This window comes from Talpa europaea (genome assembly GCF_964194135.1).
Source record: "Talpa europaea genome assembly, chromosome: 13".
NCBI lineage: Eukaryota > Metazoa > Chordata > Mammalia > Eulipotyphla > Talpidae > Talpa > Talpa europaea.
The window spans coordinates 1,866,994-1,894,013 of record NC_140080.1 but is presented as its reverse complement, the minus strand read 5'-3'; the positions used below and the strand labels follow the sequence as shown (position 1 = coordinate 1,894,013).

Here is a 27,020-nt window from a genome sequence, read left to right as displayed (position 1 = left end):
TTGGTGTGTAGTTGTCCAAGGTATCGCTTAATATTCCTTTTAATTTCATAAAGTTGGTGTTCATGTTCCCTTTTTCTCCCCCTTCCTTTTTTTGCCTCATGGTGAGACTAAAATTTTGTTATTTTGTTGTTCTTTTGTAAGAACCAACTCTTGGTGGCATTGTTCTTTATTATTTTTTACATTCCCTTTGCTTTTATTCGTTATTTCAATCTGCTGGCTTTCGATTTAGATTAATTTCCTTTTTTAAAGTTTCTTATGAAACCATTCTTTGCTAACAAAAGCATGTAAACCATTTTATTAAATCTAAAATTTTTAATTCCCTGTGTGCTTTTTGGCCAGCCCATTGGTTATTTATAAACATTTAGCTGAATTTCCCGTATTTAATAAAGGAACTTTATAGAATTCCTTTGTCGATTTAAAATTGTGGCCAAATTACATTCACTATATGATTTAACCTTGTAAATTGTTGAGACCTGTTCTAAGGCCTAAGTGCTCTGTCTTGGAGAATGTCCCATCCTTACCTGTGAAGAGTGTGTTCTCTGCTGCTGCCAGGTGGAGTGCTTTATAGATGGCCTGTGTGGTGTCTGCTGGCAGGGAGAGGGCACTGTTCGTATCCAGCTATCCTCACTAGCGTTGTCCCTTGTTCTACCCTTTATTAATACTGATTTATTGAGGATGTGCAATAATTGTTACTGTATTGACTATTTTCACTTGTATTCTATTTTTGCTCATGTTATTCATGTGTCTCTTGTTTATTACGTGGGTCTGTATCCTAGTAAGTTTCAATGTGCGGGGACTTGTTCTACTTGTCTGGTGGTGTGGCCACTCTTACTCTGGTATTTTCCTCACTCATTTAATCTTCGCATGGCCTGTCTTTTCTTGTTGCTTTACTTTCCACTTACTTGTATTTTTAAGTTCTTCCTGTAGATTTGAGGTTCTTGTTAGTGTTTTCTACTGTCTGAAGAACATCTTGTAGTATTTATTTCAAACAGATCTGGTTGTAACAAATTATCTGTCTTATCTGGGAATGTAATTTTTAGTTTTATTTTTCAAAGATGTTGTGATACTTTCTCTTTCATACTTCAAATACTTTTCTCTTCCTGCCTTCTGGCTCCCTCCCATCGCTTCTCATGAGCACTTTGCTGTTCATTTTATTTTAGTTAACAGTCCACGAATGCTTTTCTCTTCACAATTTCAAGATTTTTAGTGTATTTGTGTTTGTCCCTCAACACTTTATGGTATGTCTAGGTGTGGATCTTCGATCAGCTTCTTGGATTGTGGATGGAGTAATTGATGTTCTTGATCGAATTTATAAGTTTTTAATCATTTCCCCAATATTGACCTACTGCCTTCTTATGGTAGTTTAAAAATACCTAGAAATTTTTTTTTTACTTATTGTTCTTGTCGATTAAAGTATTTCCATGATACTATTTTATAATCTCTTTGATGGTCTTTATGAATTATGAAGCCCAGTCAGAATGAGTCCATGGATCTGAAACTTCCAAAACATAGTTCTCTTGGCCTGTTTCACTGGTGAACTCGATGAGATAAAGGGGAAAAAAACAAAACACTAATACTGCAATCTTTTCCAGAAAATAGAAGAATAGAGAACATTGTTCATTTCAATTTGGATGTGAAATTATGTGACTGACAAATGATTTACCTTCCACAAACTCGGGAAGACTTGCAACAGTTATGGCTCACAAAGAAGACAGACTATTAAAATAGAATCATATTTTTAGGGGACAGGAATAATGTGCAGGAAAAGAGAGACTGCACTTTGACCTGCTCAGTGTTTCTCACAGGAACTGATGGCCGTCTAAAACAGCCTCCTCAGTTTCTCCCTGTTCAGCCTGGTGATTCTTTATCCCATTTTATGACACTCTTGTTTGCAACTGTAGTCAGGGAATGTTGGCTAATTAGTGCCTGCATATATTTGGCACATACCATATATTTATTATGTGATTAAATTGAATGAATGGAGGAAACTGTTTTCCAGTGAGTTCATAATTTGTTTTTAAGATGTCATGAAATATTTCCTCCCTCCACCAACCCTTATGCCCTCTTTGACCCTCCTCCTCCCTTTTAACTTTAGAAACCTCGCTGATTTTATTAGTCTGCTGGTTTTTATACGTATTTTTCTTTGTTGAGTCATCCACTATATAAATGCCCAATATTTTGTCTTTCTAACTTGTTTCACCTGACATTATTCCCTTCCACTCCCCCTTTGCAATAAATGCCAATGTTTTGTCTTTCCTTTGGCTACAGAGCATTCCATTGTGTGGATACAGTATATCATTTTGATCCATTCCTTTTCCCATGAGCATTTAGGTTGCTTCCTTACCCTCCTTATTATAAACAGTATGCAGTAAACATAGTAGCGTGTAGTTTCATGAGTTTCTGGTTTCACCTTCTTTGAATACATGCTGAGGAATGGGTTTGCTGGGTCATAACTCATTTCCATTTTAGTTTTTTAAGGTAAATCCAAAAGGGCTGTACCAGTTTACATTCCCATGAGCAGTACAATAGGGTTCTTCTTTCTCCTCATCCACTCCAGCACTTGTTTGGTACAGTTTAAAAAGACCCCCATTCTCACATGTGTGAGATGGTATCTCATTGTGTTAGTGACATGATGGACATTTTTCTTCATATCCTTTGGCCTTTTGGGTATTCCCCTTGGTGAACTGTCTGTTGAGAACTGCTGTCCCATTTATTAAATCGATTTTTGTTGTTAAATTTTAAAAAGTTTTTTTTAATATACCTTGGAATCCCTTGTCAGTTATGTAACAACAGATACTTTCTCCCATTCAACAGGATACTTTTTAGTCTAATTATATCTTACTTTGCTGTGTAAAATCATTATGAATAATCCCAATTGTTTATTTTTGCTTCTACTTCCTTTGGCATGGGGGTCATGTCTCCAAAAACATCTTTATCATTGATGGCATGAAACATAGCAACAGCGTTTTCCTCTATGTATTTTACTGTTGCAGTTCTTACATCTGATCTTCAATCCATATAGACTTTGTTTTTGTGTGGGAGTTGGAGAGTGATCTGAGCTCATTCTGTTGTGCCTGGCCTCCAGCTTACCAAGCACCATCTCTCTCCCGGCACCATGCCTCTTCCCAGTCCAGTGGCCTTGGCTGTTCTGTCGTGAATTCAGTATTGATATGTATGTGGGTTTGTTTCCAGGCTTCTCAGTTCTGGCCCATTGATCCACATGACTGTTGTGATGTGTTTTAGTAGCTGTTGCTTTTAAGTATAATTTAAGGACAATTGACAAAATGCTTCTGTGGCTCCTGTTTTCTCAGGATTATTGAGGCCTTTTATGAATCCATATAACTTCAGTATTTTTTGTTCAATTTCTTTGAAGAATACTGTTAGCATATAGATGGGGATCGTGCTAAATTTATATATTGCTTTAAGTTAAATCCTTATTATACAGATTTATGATAGTTCTTATAAATATATTGATTTTTTTTCCCCATCTATGACTTTGGAATGTTTCCAGTTCCTGTGTCATAACTTAAAGTCTTTAATGACCTCTGTAGTTCTCATTGTCTAGGTCTTTCGCTTCCTTCGTTCAGTTAATTCTGAGACACTTGATTCTTTTTTAATGGATTGTTTTTAATTCTTCATTGTTTGCATATAAAAATGCAGCATATTTTTCTATGTTGATTTTGTAAACTTTTTTTTAAGATTTATTTATTTATGCATCCATGAACTGGGGGACAGGCCAGAGGCACTGAGGGTGAGAGGATTCACCAGAGACAGAGCAGGGACAGAACAGGCGTATTGACCGAAATACCCTGCTGAGGGGAGCAGTGGGCGAGACAGGAGAGGTCTGCCTCACCATGTGGGTTGCTCCCTGGTGAGCCAGGGATCAAACTCAAGCTGCAGAGGCTGCGGACAACTTCACAGGCTGCGTCCCAACCCCCTGCACCACCAGGGAGGCTCTTCTGTGTTGATTTTGTCACCTTCCATTTTGCTGTATTGACTTATCATCTTTAATAGTCCTTAGTGTCTTTTGCCTATAATAGACACCTAAATTATCTTCAAAGAAATAGTTTTTTTTACAATTTGGATTGTTCTTATTGCCCTTTTTTGTCTGATTGCTCTAGCTAAAATGTCTGGCTTCTGATCTGAGAAGAAAAGCTGTTAGTATGGGCTGTAGGTCTGTGATAAGTGCTCTGTGCTATGCTAAGTAGGTCCTTCTAGGCCCTTTTTGTTAAGCGTTCCCTCATAAGTGGGTGTTGAATCTTACTGGTTTCTCTGGATCTGTTGATATTATCACTTATTTTGGCCTTTACTTTTGAATGTATTATATTGATTGATTTTCATATACTAAGCTATCCTTCTATCTGGGATAAAGCCCACATGGTCATGATACATAATCCTTATGATATATTGTTGAACTTAATTTTCTGGTATTTTGTTCAAGGTTTTAGCATCAGTGTTCATCAGATTAATGGTCTGTACTTTTCTTTTTAATTGTCTTCTGGTTTTTATATTAAAGGAATGTTAACGTCATGAAATATATTCGGGAACATTCCCTCTTCTTGAATTTTTGGAAATAATTTGAACAACATGGGCACAAGTTCTTCTTTAAGATTGGATATAATTCATTTGTACAGTCATCTGGCCATGGACTTCTGTTTTGAAAAAGATTTTATTGCTGTTTGCATTTTCATGCTTGTGATCAGTTCACGTCTTTGTTTCATTCTGGTTTAGTCTTGATGGACCGACATATTGATCCAGAAATTGTCCATCTGTTCAAGAACATGGAATTTATTGGCATATAATTGCTCATAGGTGATCTCTTGTTTATACATCTTTTGTAATTTGTCCTCTTCCACTTCTAATTGTGTTTATTGCTGTTTTTCCCATTAATCTAGCCAGAGTTGTGTCTGTTTTGACGTTTTGACCTCTATTTATTTCCACTTTCATTTTATTATTTTCTTGCTTCTACTAACTGTGTATTTTGCCCCTATTTTCAAGTTGCAGTGGGTGTACTATTAAATTGTTTGTTTCATTTTTTTTCTTGCTTTGTGACCTGGACCTGTATTGCAATTAATGCTCCCTCTGAAAACCACTTTGGTTGCATCTCATAGATTCTGGCAGCTTGAATCCTGTTTTCATCAGTCTTGAGGCATTTATTGCTTTTGTTTTCATTTTCTCTGTCTTCCCCAGTAGCTGTCAAGCAGCATATTGTTTAATCTTCATGTACATAGAATTTTCACTGTGTGTTTTTTAATAGCTGATTTCTAACTTTATGGCATTCTTGTCAGAAAGAATATTTGGTACAATTTGAATCTTTGTAGCTCAAAATTAACTTGTGGGCCTCCCTGGTGGCGCAGGGGTTAAAGACACAGAGCTATCAAGCATTCCCCAGCCACTGTAGCCTGACACTGGCCAGCCAGGTTGCTGACCCACATGGCGCAGCAGACCTCTCCTGTCTCCCTGCTGCTCCCCTCAGCAATGTATTTCAGTAGATATGCCTGTTCTGCTCCCCGCTCTGTCTCTGGTGAATCCTCTCACCCCCTGAACCTCTGGCTTACACCCCAGTTCTTGTATGCATGAATGAATAAATCTTAAAAATGTAAAAAAAAAAAATGATTTGTGGCCCAATATATGGTATTTCTTGAAAGTACTCCATGTGCACTTGAAAAAAGGCACATAGGTTTTGTTTGGAGTGTTCTATAAATGCCTGATAAGTCTGTTTGCCCTTTTTAAAATTTTGTGTATATTTTACATCTTTTTTTTTTTTTTTTTTTTTTGGTACAACGTGTGCTTTCTCCTCTCAGGTATAGTCCCGGTATAATTCCCAGCACCCATTCATCTGTGCACCATCAACACAGTCCCTTGTGCGCTTCCCTCCCATGTTATGATCCGTCTCACTCCCCCACCCCTGCAGAGTGTCTCTGATTTATAGTTACCTGTTAATTTTGTTTTTCATTTTATAATTATTTTTTCTGATCCCTTATTAAACCCTTATTTAAAGCTATTGTTTCAGTGTTAATTGTTTCTGGATCACTTCACATTTGGAAGTATTACCATCCCCTTGTATTACTGCATTGTTTGCAAAATCTCTCCCTAGTCCTGTTAGTGATTTCCCTGTGTGTCTTGGCGCACTGTGATCTGGGACTTCCTCTGGAGTTACGCTTGTAGGCTGCTGTCCTTCCGTGTGAGGCCATGACTTATAATACAGTGTCTGTCTCTCTCAGTACTTTTTTCAATTAGAGATGTATTTTATTTTTGTTACCCTCTCTGTGCCTGCTTTGTCATCACTAAAGGAAATGCTTGAATTCCCAAGCTCATAGGGTCCTTGAATCTATTAACCAATCCAAAGCTTTTATGTTTTTATTTTCCCCCCAATCCCATCCCCATGTCCCTTGGCCCCTTTCCTTCCTCCCCCTGCCACTTAACCTCAGAGCCCTTGAGGTGTTTGTTGATGTCCCCTGGTTTGTAAAGTGTTTTACGTTACTGATTGTCTGCGATGTGAATGTCCAGTATTTGTTTTTGTTATGCTGACTTGACTTTGCAACACGTAATTCTCTCAAATTCCTTCTCTTTTTGTTGAAAACAACCACAGTCTGTCTTTTCTTGTGACGTTACTACTCGATGGTGTAAATGTACCACATCTTCTTGATCCTTTCATCCACTGCAGGACATTTGGCTGCTCCTTCGACTGCTGTCCCCACGCACACCAGCCCCAAGGTGGCAGCCTATAGTCCATGTGTGAGGCAGGCTTTGTTCAGGGTTAATTAATTAATTAATTTCTGAATGTTTGGTAGAATTCATTTGTAAATCCATCAGGTCCTGGGCTTTTGGTTTTGGGGAGGTTTTTGATTACCATTTCAATTTTGGTGCTTGTAATTGGTCTGTTTAGGTGTTCTATTTCTTCTTTATCTAGCTTTGGGTGATTGTAGAGTTGTAGGAGTTTGTCCATCTCCTCTAGATTGTTGAACTTGTTTCCATATAACTGTTCATAGTAGTTTCTGATTATTCTTTTGATTTCTGCTGTGTCCGTTGTGATTTCTCCTCATTCATTTATGATCCTGTTTATATGTGCTTTCTCCCTTTTATCCTTTGTGAGCCTGGCTAGGGGTTTGTCTATTTTATTTATTTTTTCGAAGAACCAGCTCTTGGTTTCATTGATCTTTTGGATCGTTTTTTTAATTTCGATTTCATTTATTTCTGCTTTGGTTTTTATTATTTCTTTTCTTCTACTGGTTTTGGGGTTTTTTTGTTGTTCTTTTTCTAGATCTTTGAGCTTCGAGATTAGGTTGTTTCTTTGAGTTCTTTCTTGACGTGAGCCTCTATTGCTATATATTTTCCTCTCATTACTGCTTTTGCTGCATCCCATACATTTAGGAAATTGGTGCCCTCCTTGTCATTCAATTCAAAGAATTTTTTAATTTCTTCTTTGATCTCCTCGTTAGTCCAGTGGTCTTCCAGTAGTGTGGTTTTCAATCTCCATGAGGTAGGAGATTTCCTTGCCTTCTTTTTATGGTTTATTTCTAGTTTGATGCCTTCATGGTCAGAAAAGATGGCTGGTATGATTTCAGTCTTGGTGTATCTGTTGATGTTTGTCTTGTGTCCCAGTATGTGATCGATCCTGGAGAATGATCCGTGTGCACTTGAGAAAAATGTGTACTCCGTGGTTTTGGGGTTTAGTGTTCTATAGATGTCTGTTAAGCCCAAGCTCTCTAGATCCTTATTTAGAGCTTTAGTGTCTTTACTTATTTTTTGTCTCATTGATCTATCCATTGTTGGTAGTGGTGTGTTGAAGTCTCCCACTACATATGTGTTTTCTCTGATGTCTGTTTTCAGAGAGGACAACAGTTGTCTGATATATTTTGGTGCTCCTTCATTTGGTGAGTATATGTTAATGAGTGTTATTTCTTCTTGAAGTACTGTCCCCTTGATCATAATGTATTGACCAATGGGGTCTCTTTTTACCTTTTTGAGTTTGAAATCTGTTTTATCTGATATAAGTATAGCTGTGCCTGCTTTCTTTTTTGGTCCATTTGCTTGTAGGATTGTTTTCCATCCTTTAACTTTGAGTCTATTTTTAGCTTTTGTAGCTAAATGTATTTCCTGGAGACAGCAAAAGGTTGGGTTTTGTTTCTTAATCCAGCTTGCGACCCTGTGTCTTTTTATTGAAGAGTTTAGTCCATTTACGTTTAGAGTTAATATTGATATGTTAGCATCTGTATTTGCCATTGTGTTTGTCTTTCCTTTGATTTTATTTATTTATTCTTTTAATAACTTTTTTTTTTTTTTTTGGCCTTCTTTCGTTGTTATTCGTCCCTCTGAGGTTCTGGCTTTAGGACTCCTTGTAGTATTTTTTGGAGTGGGGGTTTAGTCGTAATGAAATTCCAGAGTTTCTGTTTGTCTGGAAGGTCCTTATTCTTTCTTCATAAAGGAAGGAGAGCTTTGCGGGATAGAGTATTCTTGGTTGGCATCTGTTTTCTTGGAGTCTGTTGACTATGTCCCTCCACTCTCTCCTTGCCCGTAGTGTTTCTTCGGAGAAGTCTGATGTCAGCCTGATTGGTTTTCCTTTGAATGTTACCTGTTTCTTCCCTCTTGTCAGCTTCATTATTTTTTTCTTGTCTTGGATTCTTGGGAGCTTTACTATTATGTGTCTTGCTGTATTTTTCCTTTTATCATGGAAGTTTGGTGTTCTTCTTGCTTCTTGTTTGTCTATTTTCAGCTCCTTCATGTTTGGGAAGTTCTTTTCAATTATTTCCTTGAATATTTTCTCTGTTCCTACATCTCTCTACTCTCCTTCTGAGATTCCTATAACTCTTATATTTCCTTTCCTCATGGAGTGAGATAGTTTCCGAAGTTTTTCTTCAGTCTTTTTCCTCCGTACTTCTCTTTCCTTTTCTGTTTTGGTTCTTTTTATTTCTGTGCCTTCAAGAGTACTTATTCATACTTCCATTTCATCTATTCTGCTTTCATTGCTTTTCCCAGAGTTCTTTAGCGCCTCCATTAGTTCTTTGATCTCCTGCATTTCTTTTACTTCCCTCTTTAGGGACTCAATTTCATTCTTCTGATCGTTAATTATTTTTCCCTTATCATTGTTTTCCTTTATGACTTCTGTTAGTTTTTAAATCACGGCAATTTTAAATTCTCTTTCTGGAAGGCTCAGAAGTTCTTCTAAGTTACTGTTGTTGCAATCTGGTAGGTGGTTTTCTTTTTGTGGTGTGCTTTTTTTCCTGAGGAGTTGCTGGGTTGCATGTGGTTTTTCTACTCCGTACTGCCTGTTTTCTAATTTGCCCTATTCCTTGGGACACTGTGTTGCTGGTAATGGCTGGCATCTTGGGCGAACTTCCCAGCTCACCTCTGGCTCCTCCGGGAGCCTTCTGCCGATTCAAGCAGTCTCTACTGAAGAAAGGTCCCTGTTCTAAAATGGCGATGCGGGGGACGCACTCCCCTGTGTGCCCGGTCTGCCAATAGTTTGAATGATTTTGATCTTCATGTATCTGTTGATGTTTGTCTTGTGGCCCAGTATGTGATCAATTTTGGAGACTGATCTGTGCGTGCTTGAGAAAGATGTGAATTTGGATATTTGGGGGTGCAGTGTCCTATAGATGTCTGTTAAGTCCATGATGTCTGTGTCTTTATTTAGGGCTCTAGTGTATTTATTTTTTGTCTCGTTCATCTGTCCATTGGTGAGAGTGGGGTGTGGAAATCTCCCACTGGGTATTTATTTTCTTTAATGTCTGGTTGTTTTGACGTGAATGTTCCTCTACCTGGGAGTTACCGTAGCGATTCCTCCAACTTCTCCACTTTGGGTTAATGTTCTGAATTCTTTCTTCCTCCAAAAACTTATAATAAAAGAAGATAAAATTGGATTGAACATCATCTCTATTGCCCTGCTAAAAGGCTTTTTGTGCATTTTAGAATGTTTGTCACCTTTTAAAAGCAGAAAGCCATTTATTGGTTGTGTACTCTTTCTCTAGCATTCCTGCTCTTTCTCAAAAACACTGAATAACAGAAACATTTGTAGCTGAATTTCAGCTTCATGTGTGTTTCATTGAAGGCATTACTACCACAGAAATAATTTGTCACTACTTAAAAAATATTTTAATAGGGAATTAAATCTTTTAAAAATTCAGTTTTTTATTCAGTATTTTATAACGTAACACTGACATGGAGAAGGGTATATATAATGTGCTTTCTATGATGTTTTGGAGCCAATACAGAGATGACACACAGTGATAGCATCCTGGACTTAAAAAGATGTGATTTAGAATTTTATAGTAGCTCATGGATTAAATAATTCTACTCTCTGTTTTATTTATCATCAGAGATAAAACTGGCAGGATATAATCTCTAGCAGCAAGGCTTATATTGTCAATATAGAAAACCATTTCCAATCCTCTGAGAAATTGTTCCATATCATTCTCACTAATGATGTAGCATTTTGATCAAATTGTTTTGTAATTAGTATAAATAATTAGAATTTGAGGATGAAATGAATTATAACTAAAGCTCTTAGAATAGTGCCAAGTACATAGTAAACATTTAACAGGTGTTAGCAGATATTGCCTTTATTAAAATCTATATTGATATTTACGGAGTATTCATTTCAGCCTAAGACTTAGGCCTTAGAGGCCTAAGTCCCACCTTTGAAGCCTCAGGTGACTTCCACTGTGTCTCCCTCTCTACCTGCACTCGTTCCCCAGATGCCCCTGCTCCTCCAGCCTGAGGACTCTCTCCCGCTTTCCTTTCCTCCCACCTCCACTCCAGCTGACTGTGGTTCAGCCCCTGGCCTGACCTTGCTTCCTTGGGGAAGCCATGGTTAACTTCAGTACCTTCATTTCTGCCTGTTCCAGACTGGGTCACATCTTCCCAGGGCACAAGGCAGGACTTCCCTGGCAGCATGCTCAAAGAATCAGGGAGGCGGCCAGCCTGAGAAGGGAGGGCAGGGTGGCGGCCTTCCCAGAGGCTGCAAGGAATGGGCCCCCAGGTGCACGCGGGGCCTGGCCTTAGCGCCCGCGCAAACAGGATGAAGAAGGCGGTGTGCACCTTCTGGCCTCGGCACCTGAATCCTTTAAGATGGATGCTTTACGTAATTGGATTTCTTGTGGGTATCCAAGGATGGTACGGTTTTGCGTACAGATTCATTATGGGTGAGACGAATACATTTTACAGACTCGAGAATGGAAACAGAGGGTACCAGATTGGTCAGATGGAAATTTTTAGCATATCTAACCCGCTTCAGTTGCCTCCCTAAAGGAGGGTGCTGCCTTCCACTGGGCAGTCCGCAAGCCCCCAAAGTGAGGCCACCAAATAGCAAGAAAATGTGTTGCCAATGACGGGGTATTTCTCACATACTCTGTGCCAGTTGGACCAGTGTATTTCTCCTGCCTTTGACTCTGACCCTGTGTATTGTGTTCATAAATGTGGCCAAGCAATGTCCCACTGCCCTGGGCGGTGTTGGCTAGATTTCAGTGGAAAGTGTACACAGTGGATGTCAGACACCCATTGCTCTGAAACCATCCTTCAGTGCTGTTTCCTCCAAGGCCGTGCATAAATGTTACTTTCAATAACCAAAAAATAAAGAGTATATGGAACAGTGGCTTGTTTCTTGTGACTTTTTCAAACTTCCTGTTAGATGTGTACATGAGCATAAATGCATATATTTAAGTTTACTTCATACCTCCTCCCCTGTAGCTTAAAAGCCCCGTCGCTCCACGCCCCGGACTGATGCTTTCCATAGGACAAACCCTGCCACCCTCACCTTTTCTGTGTGCTCTTAGCGTGCAGCCCCATCTCCCAGCTGCGCCTCAGAGGGGCCCTCCATCTGTCTCTCTTGCTTCGGATTTCCCCTTCAGGGCCCACACCACACCATGGACCTCCTTTTTGGCTTGATTGCTATGTGAGGGTGTATCCTGTGATCGAAGTTAGGACTTCCATTTCCTTTTTAGGGTCACAGTTTAGCCCATAAAAACGCACCATCCACGTGACTTTTTCACACAGTTTGCCCTCACAGACATCCTCTTAGTGGCCCCCACCCTCTGCCCCGAGCCTAGAATGACTTTCCTTTAGAGAAAGAAAAGGCACAATTGAAGTGTTTCTCCCAGCAGATATACTGATATGGCCATTTATCTTGCCTTTGCACATTACATGTGTTGGTGAGATTACTTGAGTAGTCTCTGCCTCAGCAGACTGTGAGCTCTGTGGAGGGGTTTGTCCTTGCGCTGCAGTGTCTGAAATACCACAGTACATTCAGTGAATGAACGGATACAGCGTCAGACCCAGAACGACAAAAAATGTATCCCTACCCTGAAGCGTTGTTGTTCAGTGAGAATAGAAGTTGATGGCTTCCATACAATTAAAATAAAATAATGTTCTACCTAATGCTGGAAACAATTTCCTAGCATTAAACTGTTGCCAAAAATTCAGCAAGACACCTGCCACATGTTTTCCATGATCCATGCCACAGGAGCCAGACAGAATGTGAATGCATTGCGTGTCAGCTTCTCTTCTTAGTCTCAAAATACTGTCTCGGTATCCAGGTTGAAGTCATGACTTTTCAGGACCACAAGATTATGATAGTGCAGAAGTGTCCAGTTAAACAAAATCCTCTGACAAATGTTGCCCTTGACTCTGGAACAACCACAAATAACTCAGTGTGCGATCAACATATGGGGAACAGAAACACCTGCTCACAGGTATTGACTTCATGCCATCAGTTTTGGTTTAATTTTTGCACATAAACGCTTTTGGATTCAGAGGGCAAAAGTCTACTTAAGATTCTTCGAAAGGTACCTACTTTTCCTTCTCTTTCACAGTCCACCGCATTGTTCTGTTCAGAAGCTGTTCTGTAGAGCTGCAGATGTAAACTCTGAACCCCAGCAGAAAGGGCTACAGTGCCCACCCTGCAGGACAGGGACCAAGTCCCTCAGTGAGGGCCAGCACTGGCCCTGGCCGAGGATTATACAGTGACCACTACAGACTTCTAGGGACCCTCAGGTTCTGAATATGCCATTTGCTAATTATACTTTGTGTTCAATCAGCTCTTTTGTTCTTGAGATAAGTTTAGGATCAGTCTCTACAACACCACCAATGAAGAAAGGTCTTTGACTTACTGACTCATCATTAGTGAATACATAAAACATGCCAGATACAGGTGCTAAAGTTGCCAACGTGGATTGACCCCTTTTCCCCGAGATCCTACAGACAAATGAAGGATTGAGGGGGAGTGTCACGAGGTAGGCAGGGGAGGCAGTGGCAGAGGGCAGGGCGGAGCAGACACCTGGGGTGTGACAGAAGGTTAGGGAGAGCTTGGGGCAGTAGGACCTGCTGCATCTGAATTCAAATCACAGCTCTGCCACATATCTGCGCAGTAACCTTGGCTACTTGTGAGAAAATAAATGACATAACCCAGATGGTAAGCACTGGGATTTTATTTTGAAAGATTTACTGAATCTTTTTAAGGCGCCATTTTCTTTTCTGTAAAATAGATTTAATAACATTACTTGATTGCTTGGATTATTCTGCATATCACATATTTAAAATAGGTCCAGTCAATTACCTGGTCGTGGCTTGCATTGAGCAACCACCCCTGTCGTCCTGGCCACCAGAAGCAGTGAGGCGACTTCAGCAGTGTTCAGTTTCAAACATGAACATTTTGTTTCCTTTGAAGTGTTCACTTTATTTCCCTAAACAAACGTAATGTTTTTGATTGTTTTCTTATATAGAACATTCACATTTATCTGTTAGCTGTCATACATAATAAATTAAGAATGCTTTCTTTAAATAATTGATGACTAAATTAAAAAGACGAGTAACTTCTGACATCTGCTGAAGAGCTAATCCTGCCTAATAGTTACAAAAGAGGAGTAATAAGAAACTTGATGAATTACTCTCATTTAAATTACTTTCTCAAAGTTTAAATCTGTTGGGCTTAAATAATACTCATCCTTTAATGAAAATACTACTGTAGAATATTTTGAAGTTTTGCATAAATCAACATGTATTTGAGAGGTTAGGTTTCTGTACTACTTGTGAAATGGCATAATAGTTACACTGTGATTTAGTTTAAAATGTGCTATCTAAAGCAACTACATGCCAAAAACAACTGTAAGCCAAAAAAAGAAATAAAATGAAACATTAAAAAGTAAGTTCAAGGAGAACGAGATCAAGAGAAAAAGAATGAAAAAAGAACAGATGAGTCAAAAAGAAATAAGATGCTAGCTTTAAAATCAATTATTTCAATAACTACATTAAGTATAAATGGTCTAAACAGTTATAAAAAAACAGAGATCAGATTACATTAAGAAAGGAAGATCCAGCTATATGATACATCTAAGAAACCCACTTTTATTTAAAAAAAGGTAGAAGTAGGTTAAAAAGTAAAAGAATACAAATAATATAACATGAAAAATGATGGATCTTCCTGAGATTTTGTCAATCTCAAAATTACAAATACCACCACAGAGAACCAAGAGTTAAGAAATATGCAAGATAAAACTTTTAAAGTCCATCTAAAAGTAGTGTTTTAAATGAAAAGCAGAAATCAGGAAACACTAACAAAAACTCTCATTTTGAAGAAAGAGACTAAGCAATGCAGAGTACATGAGTTTATATTCCATACTATATATATATATATATATATATATATATGAGAAATCAAAATGGCCAACAGCAAAAATTTTTTAAAAAGTAGCTTTTGTTTGGCCAACAGAAAAATGCAAAAATATAATCATTTTGGTATATAGTTTTTTCTTCTCTGAATTTGAGCCAGAATTTGGCAGTTATGGTACATCAAATGAAGAAAGCTTGAGTTTTGTTACCATACTCAGAGTTTCCAATTTTCCAAAATGATGCACTGTAAAAATTGCACTGTAAAAATCATATGTAAGTACATTTATAGGACATGAAATGTATTTTCCTATGTTTATACACAAATGAACAGATAGTCAATGAAAAATTTTGTGATGCAGTATGAATTCAATTTTGAAGAAGACTAGCCTTAGTCAAACCTGCTTTACTCATCCCTATCTGAAGTTTGAACTTCCCTCTTGAAGCTTTTAAATGGGTTTGTTCACAATCTTGTTCCTTGAGACTTCTCATCTTTTGTAGGAATTTTTCATAGCTGTTGTTCAGAGTTTTCTTTTAAAAATTAAAGTAGAAAAATTGGAGATGTTTTGGTACAGAATTCATAATTCGGAGGTATACCTCAGTGGTAGAGCATTTGACTGCAGAACTCGTGATTTTAAGTACTTACTCTACGTATTTCCAGTTCATCCAGCAGACACTTACAAATACTGATAATGTGCTAGGCACACCACCAAATAATCAATACCTTTCACTTAAATTACTTCTCTAGGTGGTAGGTGTTCTTATTTCTATTTTTAAAATGAAGCTGAGGTTCAGAAAGATTAGGTGACAGAAGAAGATTTGAATCTATAGCTGCCTGAATTCTAGGACTTCACCATGGTTACACTTGTATGCTAACACCACACAACAAAACCCTCATCAGCTTGTTTACTGAAGGAAAGACAACCCTGGCCGCTGAAATTGCATTTTATTCTATTAATTGCATTTTATATAACACTGTACATGAATGGGGGTACAGGTTCACAGCTCTTCGGTAAACATCACCACCCTTACTGCTAAGGGCACCCACTGTCCTCCACCGGAGTCCATTGGGTTCCCTCCCCTTCTGGTAGTCTCAATTCTGCAGTCACATATTTAGGATTTGTGTTGATTTAGTTTTGCCTACCCCTTGTTTTGTTTTCTAATGCATAGATAAGTGAAATAATCCAGTATGTGTCTTTCTCCTGAATTATTTCACTTAACATAATCCCTTCAAATCCATCCATATTGTTACAAATAGCAGGGGCTGTACTTTTTATAGCCGAATAGTATTCCATTGTGTATACAGACTAATCTTTTTAACTTATTTGTGTCATTGTGCAGTTAAATAGTACTGCAGTGAGCATAGGAGTGTGTGTATCTCTTCAAGTGAGTGTTTTTGCATTCTTTGGGTAGATACCTGGGAGTGGAATTGCTGGATCATATGGTAGATCTATCTTTATTATTTTGAGCAACCTCCCTACTGTCTTCCACAGGGGCTGGACAGTCTGTATTCCCACCCACAGTGTAGGAGGGTCCCCTTTTTCCACACCCTCCCCAGCACACGTTTCTGTTTATAGGATGTGGGCCATGCTCACACTTGTGAGGTGGTATCTCATCGTGGTTTTGATTTGTGTTTCCCTGATGAGCACTGAACATGTTTTCATGTGCCTGTTGGCCGTCTGTGTCCTCTTTACGAAGTCTGTAACTCTTCGGCCCATACTTGTTTTGGGTTGTTTGTTTCCTTATTGAATTGACTGAGTTACAGATCTAGGCGAGTTTCTAGGTCTTAGACATTCTGCACTCTGCCTATAGAGAACCCACAAGATGGTTTTGCTTATTTTCATGCAGGTATATGGCCATTATTGATCCCTTGAAGCCCAGACTGTCTGCTACAGCCACCAAACTTGTCATCGCAAGCATCTGGGTCCTCGCTTTCCTGCTGGCCTTCCCTCAGTGTCTTTACTCCAAAACCAAAGTTATGCCAGGCCGGACGCTCTGCTACGTGCAGTGGCCAGAAGGTCCCAAACAACATTTCACGTGAGTTAATTCTCTGTTGTGATTTTCAGTTCCATTTATTTGAATGCTCAAGGTCCTATCAACTGTAACGAGGCAAATGCAAGATATTTCCCTCACAGCCTCTCATGTACACTGTTATCAGTGAGGTAGCACGATTTCCACCTGGCATAGCTGTTGTACCATCCGCAGGGAGGTGGTGCGGGCACTGGAGACAGAGCAAAGCGCCCAAGAAGGCAAGACTGTTGGGGCTGGAAAAGCAGTGAGTGGAGGGACTCGGTCTTAGGTGGGGGCCGCTCTTCTAAGAAACCTTAATCTTAATTGGAAAGGAAATAAGGATGCTGCATGATAGAAGTTAATATTTCATATTTTGGACCCACCTTAAGAGAAGCAAAGGGAAAAACATTGTGTAATTGGGTGAAATTTATTTTCCATTTTTAGCATTTAAATTGTTTCAATAAAATTCTTATCTTGTGACCTATTTTCCCATTTAAAAATAACAAATGTGAATGTAACAGTCATCTTGTATAGCAGCCATTCTATGTAGCTCAACTCTACCCACATTCCAGAAATTTGAAGAAAAATATTAAGCACTCAGATAAAACAGGCAGCAGTTACTACACTGAGGACTGTAGTCTGCCCATCACCTTGGTAAGTCTTAGTCATTTAAGGAAATCATAATAAAAAATAGTCTGTATGGACGAAGTCATTTCTGCTGACTTCATGTCGGGGCTCAGTCAGCAATCGGGAAACCAGAGGAAGCAGTGAGGCCCCCCTGGCCAGAGCGCAACCACTGCAGAGTGTGTTGATGCTGCTTGGGCTGTGCGGTCGTGGCCGCCCTCCTCGACCTCCCTAGCATTGTCTTTATGCTTTCGATGGAAAGCTATACAAGCCTAAGATTCAGGTTGGTAAACTGCAGTATGCCTTTGGCGTGGCTAACACATCTCTGTGCTACTTCTTAGCAAATTCCAAATGCATTGACTGCAGAAATGCCCACAAATGTCTTTACCTGGTCTTCCAAATCACAGTAAATTAACTCGTGGCTCTAACATGGCTCGGAGCATCTACTGACCTTTTTCTTTTCACTTGGATGAAAAACAGCTTTTTTAAAACAGGTCAGACGTTGCAGGCACTCAACAGGCCTGCGTGGGAGAAGGGTATCTGTCAGTTGTTGGGGGCACTCTGCCCTCTTTTCCTCTGATGACACCTCAGGTTAGCTCGGGAGTGACTGAGCCGAGGACAGGCCTGCATTCCGAGCCGGGCTGGGGGTCACGAGCCATTGACAACAGGATGAGAATGTGCGAGTTTGTAAAATGAGGCCTGACAGAAGTGGAAGTAATTGGGCATTTTGGTGATGATTGAAAATAACTTATTTACCCCCGTTCTGTCCCCGTATGCCCTTCAGCCTGGTCTTCCTTCTTGCAGTTACCACATTATCGTCATCGTCCTGGTGTACTGCTTCCCCCTGCTTATCATGGGCGTCACCTACACCATTGTGGGAGTCACTCTCTGGGGCGGAGAAGTCCCAGGAGACACCTGTGACAAGTACCATGAGCAGCTCAAGGCGAAAAGAAAGGTACTATGCTGTGTAAACCCTTCCAGAGGTCCGTGCAGGTGGTGGCCCCGCAGACGGGTCAAGCCTCGTGTCAACTAAGTAATATAATGTGACTGGCTGCTTTAGTCCTGCTTTCCTTTTTTGGTGCTCTTTCTAGTGACTTTTAATTTCACGTTTCTGTCTTCTGTGACCCGCTATCCACGCGCAATGTCATTACAGTCCCCTCCTGCTGCAGGCTTCAGCACCTCCCACAGCGTTTGCTCACCATACACCTGAAACTTCTAGAATTGCTCTCTAACAGGAATCCCAGTAGTTTGCATTTCGGCAGTTGTAACCATCTCCAGTAACCCTTGTCCTTTATGGGACGGGATGCCTCAGGAGTGATCAGTCACCTTCCGGAAGCTGCTTTTATTGCCAGGGGTGGGTCTCGTTCGTGTGTGTGTGGCAACTTTCCAGTATCCATCCGCTCCTTGCCCCTGCTCTCAGCTCATTACTGCATGGCTGTCATGGTTGTCTGATGAAGGAATGGAAGACTTGCATTACCACCTTTATAAATTATTGGTTGACATAGAAAACCTACTTCTGAACAATGCACATTAAGCAAGAAAATAAAAAAAATTATGTTGCCAATTTACTAGGATTATTGTTCAGATTTTTTTTCTACCAGTTGGTGGCTCTATGAATGAGATTTTTTTTCTGTTTGTGGAATTAAAAGTAATCTTAGAATCATCTACTTCATCCTTGTTTTTCCAGTTCATGTGACTTAATGCGACTCAGAGAGGTTTTCTGAGGATTAAGATATACTGAGTATACCTATTATTGTTCATTCCATTTATGACTCGCTCATTACAACTATACCTTGTCTATGGCCACTACCCCTAAAAAAAAGCCTCAGTAATTTTACCACCACTTGTCTGTCAGCACTTAATGGTCAGTCAGGGTTTTAAATCAAATGTAGAAAAATGGATTCTGCTTTGATACTGATAAGCTTAATAGGAGTTGAATGTGGACACTCAGGGCTGGTGACGAGCGTGGCCTCCATCTGGACGAGGGTTCTGAGGGCGCCCCCCCACACCCCACGCCACCCTCAGTCTGAGTGGACTTGGGGCTCTGGGGGGGTGGGAAGCAACATTTGCTTGTAAGCATTGTAGTGGCCCCACATTTTACGGTGAGCCTGAGTCTGCGAATAGCTGTCTCACAATAAGGGAATTTTTCTTGTTTTATAGAAAAAAGAAAATGACTCTCAAGGGTACAAAATTAATAACTGGCAGAAGTTGGACCTAAATCCTGGCCACAAGTTTTTAGGATTGCATCGTTTCAGAAAACTGTAAGAGTTCAAAGAGTCAGATTTTGAAACAATACTTTGTGTCTGAAGTGTTGTGTCCACAAGATGCTTTTCTGCTGCAGAGACAGGACTGGTGGAAATTGCGTTCTTCCATTTAACAAATCAGGAAACTGAATGAAGCTCAGGAAGGTAATAATTGCCAAAACAGCTCTGTCCACTGGAAATGACTGCAGTGGTAAAGATGGTCTGTACAGTGTCCAGTGGGGTAACCATTAGCTTCCAAACACTTGAAGTACAGTCACTGCAACCAAGAGACGATAAGAGACGACGGAGCACGGTCCATCATTTCAGCGGTCGTTCTCATTTATTGGGATAATGTAGCTAAAATTGAAGAAATTTGGTGATGCCACCATTAAGTTTTCACAAAAGTTAAGATACATTTATCTTAAAATTAACATTTGTTTATGGAATTCTGGCATTGAAAAAAAATCTCCTTTATTCCTTTGTGATTTGGTAATCTTTTTTTAATTAACATTGTTGTGACCACACCCAGCACCAAAACACCCACAGTCTATTGTGCTCCCTCCCCACTTTGTTCTGTCCCTCCTCCTCCCGCTCCGGTAGCCTCAGTGCAATAGTCAGTTTCCCTTTGTCTGACTCTTTGTTTGGTTTCTCTACGCTCCATCTGGCATTTCTTTCTCCTCTCTCATTTTGCTTATCTTAATCCCTTCCAGCTCCATTCATGTTGCTGCAAATAGCATAGTTTATCTTTTGTGGTGGCTGAGTAGTATTCCATTGTGTATGTGTCTTCTTGATCCACTCATCTGCATTTGGGCACTTGCATGTTTCTGTGGCCTGGCTATGTAAATACTGCTGCTGTGTACATAGGAGTGCATGTTTCCCTTTGATTTCGTGCTTTTGCATTCTTTAGACACCTAACAGTGGAATTGCTGGGTTATGTGTGTCAGGTCATTTTTAACCTTTAGGGAAACCTCCATACTGTTTTCTGTAGGAGTGAACCAGTCTACATTCTCAAGGGTCCTTTTTTTCTCCACACCCTCACCAGCACTTACTGTTTTGGTCTTTTTGCTATGGGCCCACGGTAAGGTGTGAGAGGGCGTCTCATTGTGGTTTTGATTTGCATTTCCCTGACGATAAACGATGAACATTTTTCGTGTGCCTGTTGGCCATCTGCATGTCGTCTTTGAAGTGCCTCCTTGTTAGCTCTTCTGACCACTTTTTTGTTTTTTCTTTTTGTTTCTCATTATGTGTCATGTACATTTCCACTATATTGTCTCACTTTGTTGCTTATTTTTGCTAAGTTTCTTGAGCCATAAGCAAAGACTTCCTCTGCAAGGAAAGAGCCATCCTGACTTCCCGATACCATAGCTAATATACACACCCACCACGCACACAGATACACCACCCGCACACATGCATCTGCAGTGCTGATGGGAAAAACCACGAGCCGCGGAGTCACACCATTTTGTTTGATTCCTACTTAGTGACTGGTTTTCTGACTCTTTATCTTCTGCTCTATTTTCTCATTTACGATACTGAAGTAGTTCTTCAAATTTTTTGATGAGGATTGATGAAGATAATGTACACGTTCAAGGTAATGGCCATAAGTATGCAATTCCAATCTGCACTTTCCTCTATTCGTGAGACAAAGATAAACCTAATTTTCACCATCAAGGGAATAATGCTTGGCATGGCTGTGTACAAGCAACTAGCATTTACTGTGCTTCTGGTGCACCTGACTCTTGATTTGGATGCTTTAAATAGACTAACCAATTGGATGCTGCCAGCCACTCGAGGAAGTCACTATCGTCATTTTCGTTTCTCAGATGAAGTAACAGTCATTAGGTGGCTAAGGAACTTGCCTTGGCTACTGGATGGTAGAGTGAGGATTTGAACCCAGAACATCTGATAGAGTACGTCTTTATTATTCTGATTATCTTTGTGCTTTTACTCAAGCACTGGGGTTAGAAGGAAAGATTGAGTCAGATAAGGTAACCCTTTACTTATTTTTCTATTGGCTTAACTACCAGTAATGCAAGTGAATTATATTATTGTATTTATTGATATAGTCTAAATTAAAAGGCTTTTTAGCTTAAACCAGGCAAAATATGTAATATTTTTTTAAAAAGTCATTTTCCACTATCAACTCGAAATTCTTTACAGCACTGTCCATGAACTTAAAACTTAATTTGTGAACATAATTCCTCAGTAAGCAGGAGCTACAAGCACATACCAAAGTGAGGGGACATCGATTTTATTTTCACCCACCACCATCCATCAGACCACCTCCACACTGCTCCTACTCCACCCTCACCTCCCCCTCTGGTAACCTCAGTGTGGTCAAGGTGTGCAGTTTATTTCATTTGGTGCTTTCACCTGCTCTGTTTCCTTATATTGCCCATGGGGGTAGATCATGTGCACTATTTCTCTTTCTTCTTCTAACTGAATTTGCCGCACTTAATTCCCTTGAGTTCCTTTCATTTTGCTGGCCCTCGAAGGATTTCACCTTTAATTATAGAGGAGTATTCTGCTTTGTAGGTGTACCCCATCTTTTTGTCCAGTCATCTGTCAGTGGGCATGTAGGGTGTCTTCTAATCTTAGCCATTGTCCATATGCCACTGTAGACATTTGGGAGCACATAGCTCTTTGAGTTGATGATTTTATACTCAGAAGTGGGCTTCTTGGATCGTACTGGCAGTTCCTGTGTAGTTTTTGTGAGGACGCTCCATGCTGTCCATATCCAAGATCATCACATCTGTCTACATTCCCATCAAGATTGCTATAAAGGTTTCTTTTACTTCACACCCTCGCCAAAACTTGCTGTTCTCTTTGATGTGACCCAGTCTCACGGATACGAACTGATCTCATTTTTGTTTTGATTTGCTTTCCTCTAAGTGACGAGACTTTTTTCATGAGAAAAAAGTCTAGAGAAGTGTCTACTCAGATTCTCGGCCCTTTTTTTAATCAGATTGCTTCTTTAGAGTATTGAGTTCTTTGTGTAGTTTGGACATTAACCCTTTGTCGTACACAACAAAGTGTGTACTCAAGAACACACTTTGTTCTTCACTTCATTAGACTGTCTTTTTATTCTGTTATTTTCTTTCACTGTAGAGTTTTTAATTTGATGAAAAGCTTATTTTTGCTTTCATTACCCTTGCCATTGAGTTTGAGTGACCACAGATGCCTTTAACACCGTTAGCATGGAACACATCACCTGTATTTCCTTCTTTTATGTATTTTATAATTTGGAGTCTTACATCTGGGTCTTTAATCCACTTTGAATTTATTTTTGTATGGATTTAGTGTGAGATCCACTTTCAGCCTTCTGCATGTGGCCGTCCAGTTTCCGAACACCATCTGTTGAAGAGATTTTCTTGGCTCCTTTGTATGATCATAGCTCCTTTGTCATAGATTGTGCACTGATAGGTAAATCTCACTGATACATATACACTGATATATATACTGAGATGTACATCAGTGCTATATATATATATATATATATATATATATATATATATATGACACACACATACACATATATGGGGTTTACTTCTGGGCTCTTGATTCTATTCCATAGATCCATGGATGTATTTTTCTTCCATTATCATACTGATATAATTCCTGATGCTTTATACCATAGCTTGAAGTTGGATCATATGCCTACATTTGTCATTGTTTTCAAGGTTGCATCAGGGACTCCGGGTTCTTGTGGTTTGGTCTATGTTAGTGCACATTTTCCATAGACAATGTCAGTTACTGATCAGTAATGTAACAAGTCAGGTCAATATATAGTATTCTTTTGTTTTTAGTTTAGATGAGTTTTTTTAACAATCTAAATCTCCATTTAATAAATTGTCACGTGAAACAATATACAATCCCCTTAACATATTCTCCTTAGTTAATGTAGCACTGAAAGAATATTACTGGTTTTGCTGTAACTAAAAAAATCCCATAGCCATTACACTTCCATTACCAAGTATCAGTAGATAACAAATACTGTTGCTTATATTTAGAGAAAATCTAGATTTGTAAAGCCAAAGTAGTGTAACATTTTGTGTGGATCAGAAAGAGGAAGCATTTGGGAGGGAAGGGAGATAGAGCACAGGAAGAAAGGACTAGATTTTGATCCCAAACAAACGAGTTGGAGGCTGTGTGTCTAGCAGGAGGAGTGTGAGGCCTGGTATTGCATCATCTTGTTTGAATCACCACTTTTCTCTCTTATTTGTAAAATGAGAAAATGGAGCTAGTATATCTATATATTCTTTGAACTAGAAGCATCCTTCAGCCACCCTTGGATGACTATTCCCTGTGCAGGGAGTTTGCAGCCGTCTGCACGGAAGCGTCCATGGGGCGCCTGCACGCTCTCGCAGGTGCTACCCTTAGCTTGCTGGCCTTGCCACATCCACGTTGTCACAGATGGTTTTCTTGTCCTTAACATAAAATCAGAATGAAATGTAATGCTTTCTTGCACCAAAGTCAAGTCCTGCTTTTATTCTTGGTGCAGTTGTCCTGTCAGCAAGTGTTTGTTTAGAAAAGGCAAATAGTTAATACCAGGCTCACCTTAGTCACATGCCCTTTTCTTAGCAGATGTATGCATTAACATTGCTGTTCATTTTTGGACGGAATTGGCTGTCTCCCCTCAGGTGTTGTCGTCGTTCTCCCCCCACCACCCGTGATCCATCCCCACCATTCCTTGTGTTCTTCCTGCCCATTTTGAGCCCCTCCATCTTCCTCCTCTGCTGTAGGCCTTATGTCTATGGTCTGCCTGCAAGATTAGTCTTTTCCCTGACCCTCTGTTGGGCTTCTCTACAGTCCACATGCCAGTGAGACCACTGCTCATTTTCTTTTCCTTCGGACTTAATGCACATAGCAAAATCCCTTCCAGCTCAGCCATACTGCCACAAAAAGGCATGGTTCATTGTTTTGCCTTGCTGAGCAGCATTCCGCTGTGTACATATGCCAGTTTCCTGAGCCATTCATGGACTGCATGGAGGTTGTTTTCATATCTTTGCTGTTGTAAACAGTGCTGCAGTAAACAGAGTGCAGGTGTCCTTTGGGTAGATCCCTAGGTGTGGGGTCATATGGTAACTCCATGTTAGTGTTCTGAGGAACCTCCCCATAGCTTTCCATGGTGGCTGGACCAGTTTTCACTGCCACCAGCACTGTAAGAGGCTACTTTTTCTCCACATCTTTGCCAGCATTTGTTGTTGCCAGCTTTTTTTGGTAGGACCACCTCATACCAGTGAGAATAGCCATCTCATTGTGGTTCTGATTTGCGTTTTCTTTGGACAGGTGTCTCTAGCTCTTCTGCCTATGTTTTGACTAGGGTGGTGGTTCTGTTCAATTGTGTGAGCTCGTTGTAGCTCTTTGATACCACCCCTGACCAGTTGTATGGAGTGCAAATATTTTTTCCTATTCCATGGGAGAGAAGAAAACGGAAAAAGTGCAATTTGCAGAGCATGGGGAAAGCACTGACACGGTGAGGCCAGCAGTGACGTGAGCTCATGCCGTGGCTCTTCGTCACTGATGGACTGTCCATCTGCTCAGCATGGTCACTCGGATGGTAGGTGACGGGCCCCAGGGACGCTCTGCCTGCACACTACTCCCTTGCACGCTGTGTTTCTCAAGCTGTCTTAGGCCCCTCAGCTGCCAGCTGTCATCTAGTCACCAGCACGCACAGGCAGAACAGGTGCCATCCAAAAGTGGTGTGTTCATGACGCCGAGATGGCTCACAGGCCATTTGTCAGACTCTCTGGTCTATTCTAGTCTGAATGGGTGAGTCTCAAAATTATTTTGTGTAGTGTATATTCTAAACATGTCACGATTTCGTAATTCCCAAATGATGTATGAATAAACTTCATAGGCTGATGGATGAGAACGATGAACGGATGACCTTGTAGACTATTTTCGTTTTACAAACAGATCCAAGCTACTCAGTGTCCAGTCAATGTGGCACAAGGGAACAGATTTTACTTCACTGGGAGGCGCAGAAAATACCCTCCCCTCCAGCCTCCTGGCAGAAATGGCGTGGCCATTCAGTATCTGTTCCTCCCACGGCCGGCTCTGCACCTCCCGCTGTGTTAGGGATGATACGGTGCTGGGGCAGGAAGGGAGTGACGCGATCCTCTCCGCCCTTGTGGAAGGTAGGCCCTACCGAGGGGGTCGAGACAGGCATTGTGTGTCGGCTAGGGCTTCCCCGGACATTAGCCTTCAAAAATGTGAAAAAGCAGGAAATGATCCCTCCTTTGCAGTTATAAGAGCTGATGTATAAGCTGTCGGTCTCCACTGCTCATCTGCAAAGTCACAGTGAACGGCTGTGCACGCCAGCGTGGACATCATCGCTGTGCAGAGCACCTTTCCCAGTTAGCAGATTAAGGGGAGAAACAAGTCCTTGCTCAGGTGGCTGCCTGGTAAAGCTGGCGTCAGAACAGACACTCACGCATCCGGCCATGTCGGGGGTAGCGTGTGCTGGGCAAGCAGTGTGTCTTTGGCACCTCGGCCGCCTCGCCCTCCAGGCCAGACCTCCGCCCTCCCGTCTCCCCAGCACCGGGGCTCTTGTGGACACGTCTGAGCAGGTGGAGAGTGTGTGTGTGCGTGCGTGTGTTGGGAGAGGGTGGCGTCCATAGGGGCGCAGCCTCGACAACGTGTGCACCACCTTCTGGAGGGCCGGCCCCACTCCCCATGTCCAGGTGTGTGTCACTGTCTGGTAGGAAAATGGGACCCTCAGCCACCTACCAGAAGCAGCACCTTTAATGTCCCCCCGCCCCATTCACCAGCCATGACCTTCCCCTCTGTCTAGGTGGTGAAGATGATGATCGTGGTCGTGGCCACGTTCGCCGTGTGCTGGCTGCCCTATCACATCTACTTCATCGTCACCGCCGTCTACCAGCAGCTCAACAGGTGGAAGCACATCCAGCAGGTGTACCTGGGCAGCTTCTGGCTGGCCATGAGCTCGAGCATGTACAACCCCATCATCTACTGCTGCCTCAACAAAAGGTAGGACCCGGACGCCATCCGCGTCGCTCCTGCTCGGCGGGAAGCACGGGGCGGGCTCCACGGCGCACACCTGCACAGAGGAGACAGGCACAGAGTCCTTGATGCTGCCCTCCCCCGCGACAAGGCCGTCCTCAAAACGGCGTTCTCACAGGCTCGTCGCGGCAGGGCTTCTGCGGGCAGATTCCTGCCACACCCTGCACAGCCGCGTCTACCAGAACCGTGAGAGAGGGAGAGAGACACACGGAAAACCAGTGAGAGAAAGAAAGGAGGAGACAGATGAGCGAGAGATGGCAGAGGGACAGACATAGAAAGACGGGGGCAGAGAGAAGTCAGAGACAGAGGGAGCGAGAGCCACAGAGCAGGCTGAGAAAGCACGTTGGAGACAAACACATGGACACAAGGGAGACAGAACAAAACCAGAAAAAGGACAGAGGCGGACTGGCAGTAGACGGGCACACACGGGGAGAGAAAGGAGACAGACACACAGAGAGGCCAAGAGACACAGACCAGGACAGAGATCGTCAAAGAAGAGGGAGACGGACTCAGGCT

General features: G+C 41.1%; 1 protein-coding gene across 1 annotated transcript in view; it reads left to right on the top strand.

Moving 5' to 3' along the window:
• The window catches only part of TACR3 (tachykinin receptor 3), a gene marked incomplete at both ends in the record, with an annotated part of 44,173 nt that overhangs the window by 8,936 nt on the left and 8,217 nt on the right, over positions 1–27,020 (top strand). The window contains 3 exons of the mRNA XM_084251985.1: positions 16,450–16,638; positions 18,040–18,190; positions 26,275–26,471. Coding sequence (XP_084108111.1) covers positions 16,450–16,638; positions 18,040–18,190; positions 26,275–26,471 — 537 coding nt within the window. The remainder of the gene's footprint in view (positions 1–16,449; positions 16,639–18,039; positions 18,191–26,274; positions 26,472–27,020) is intronic.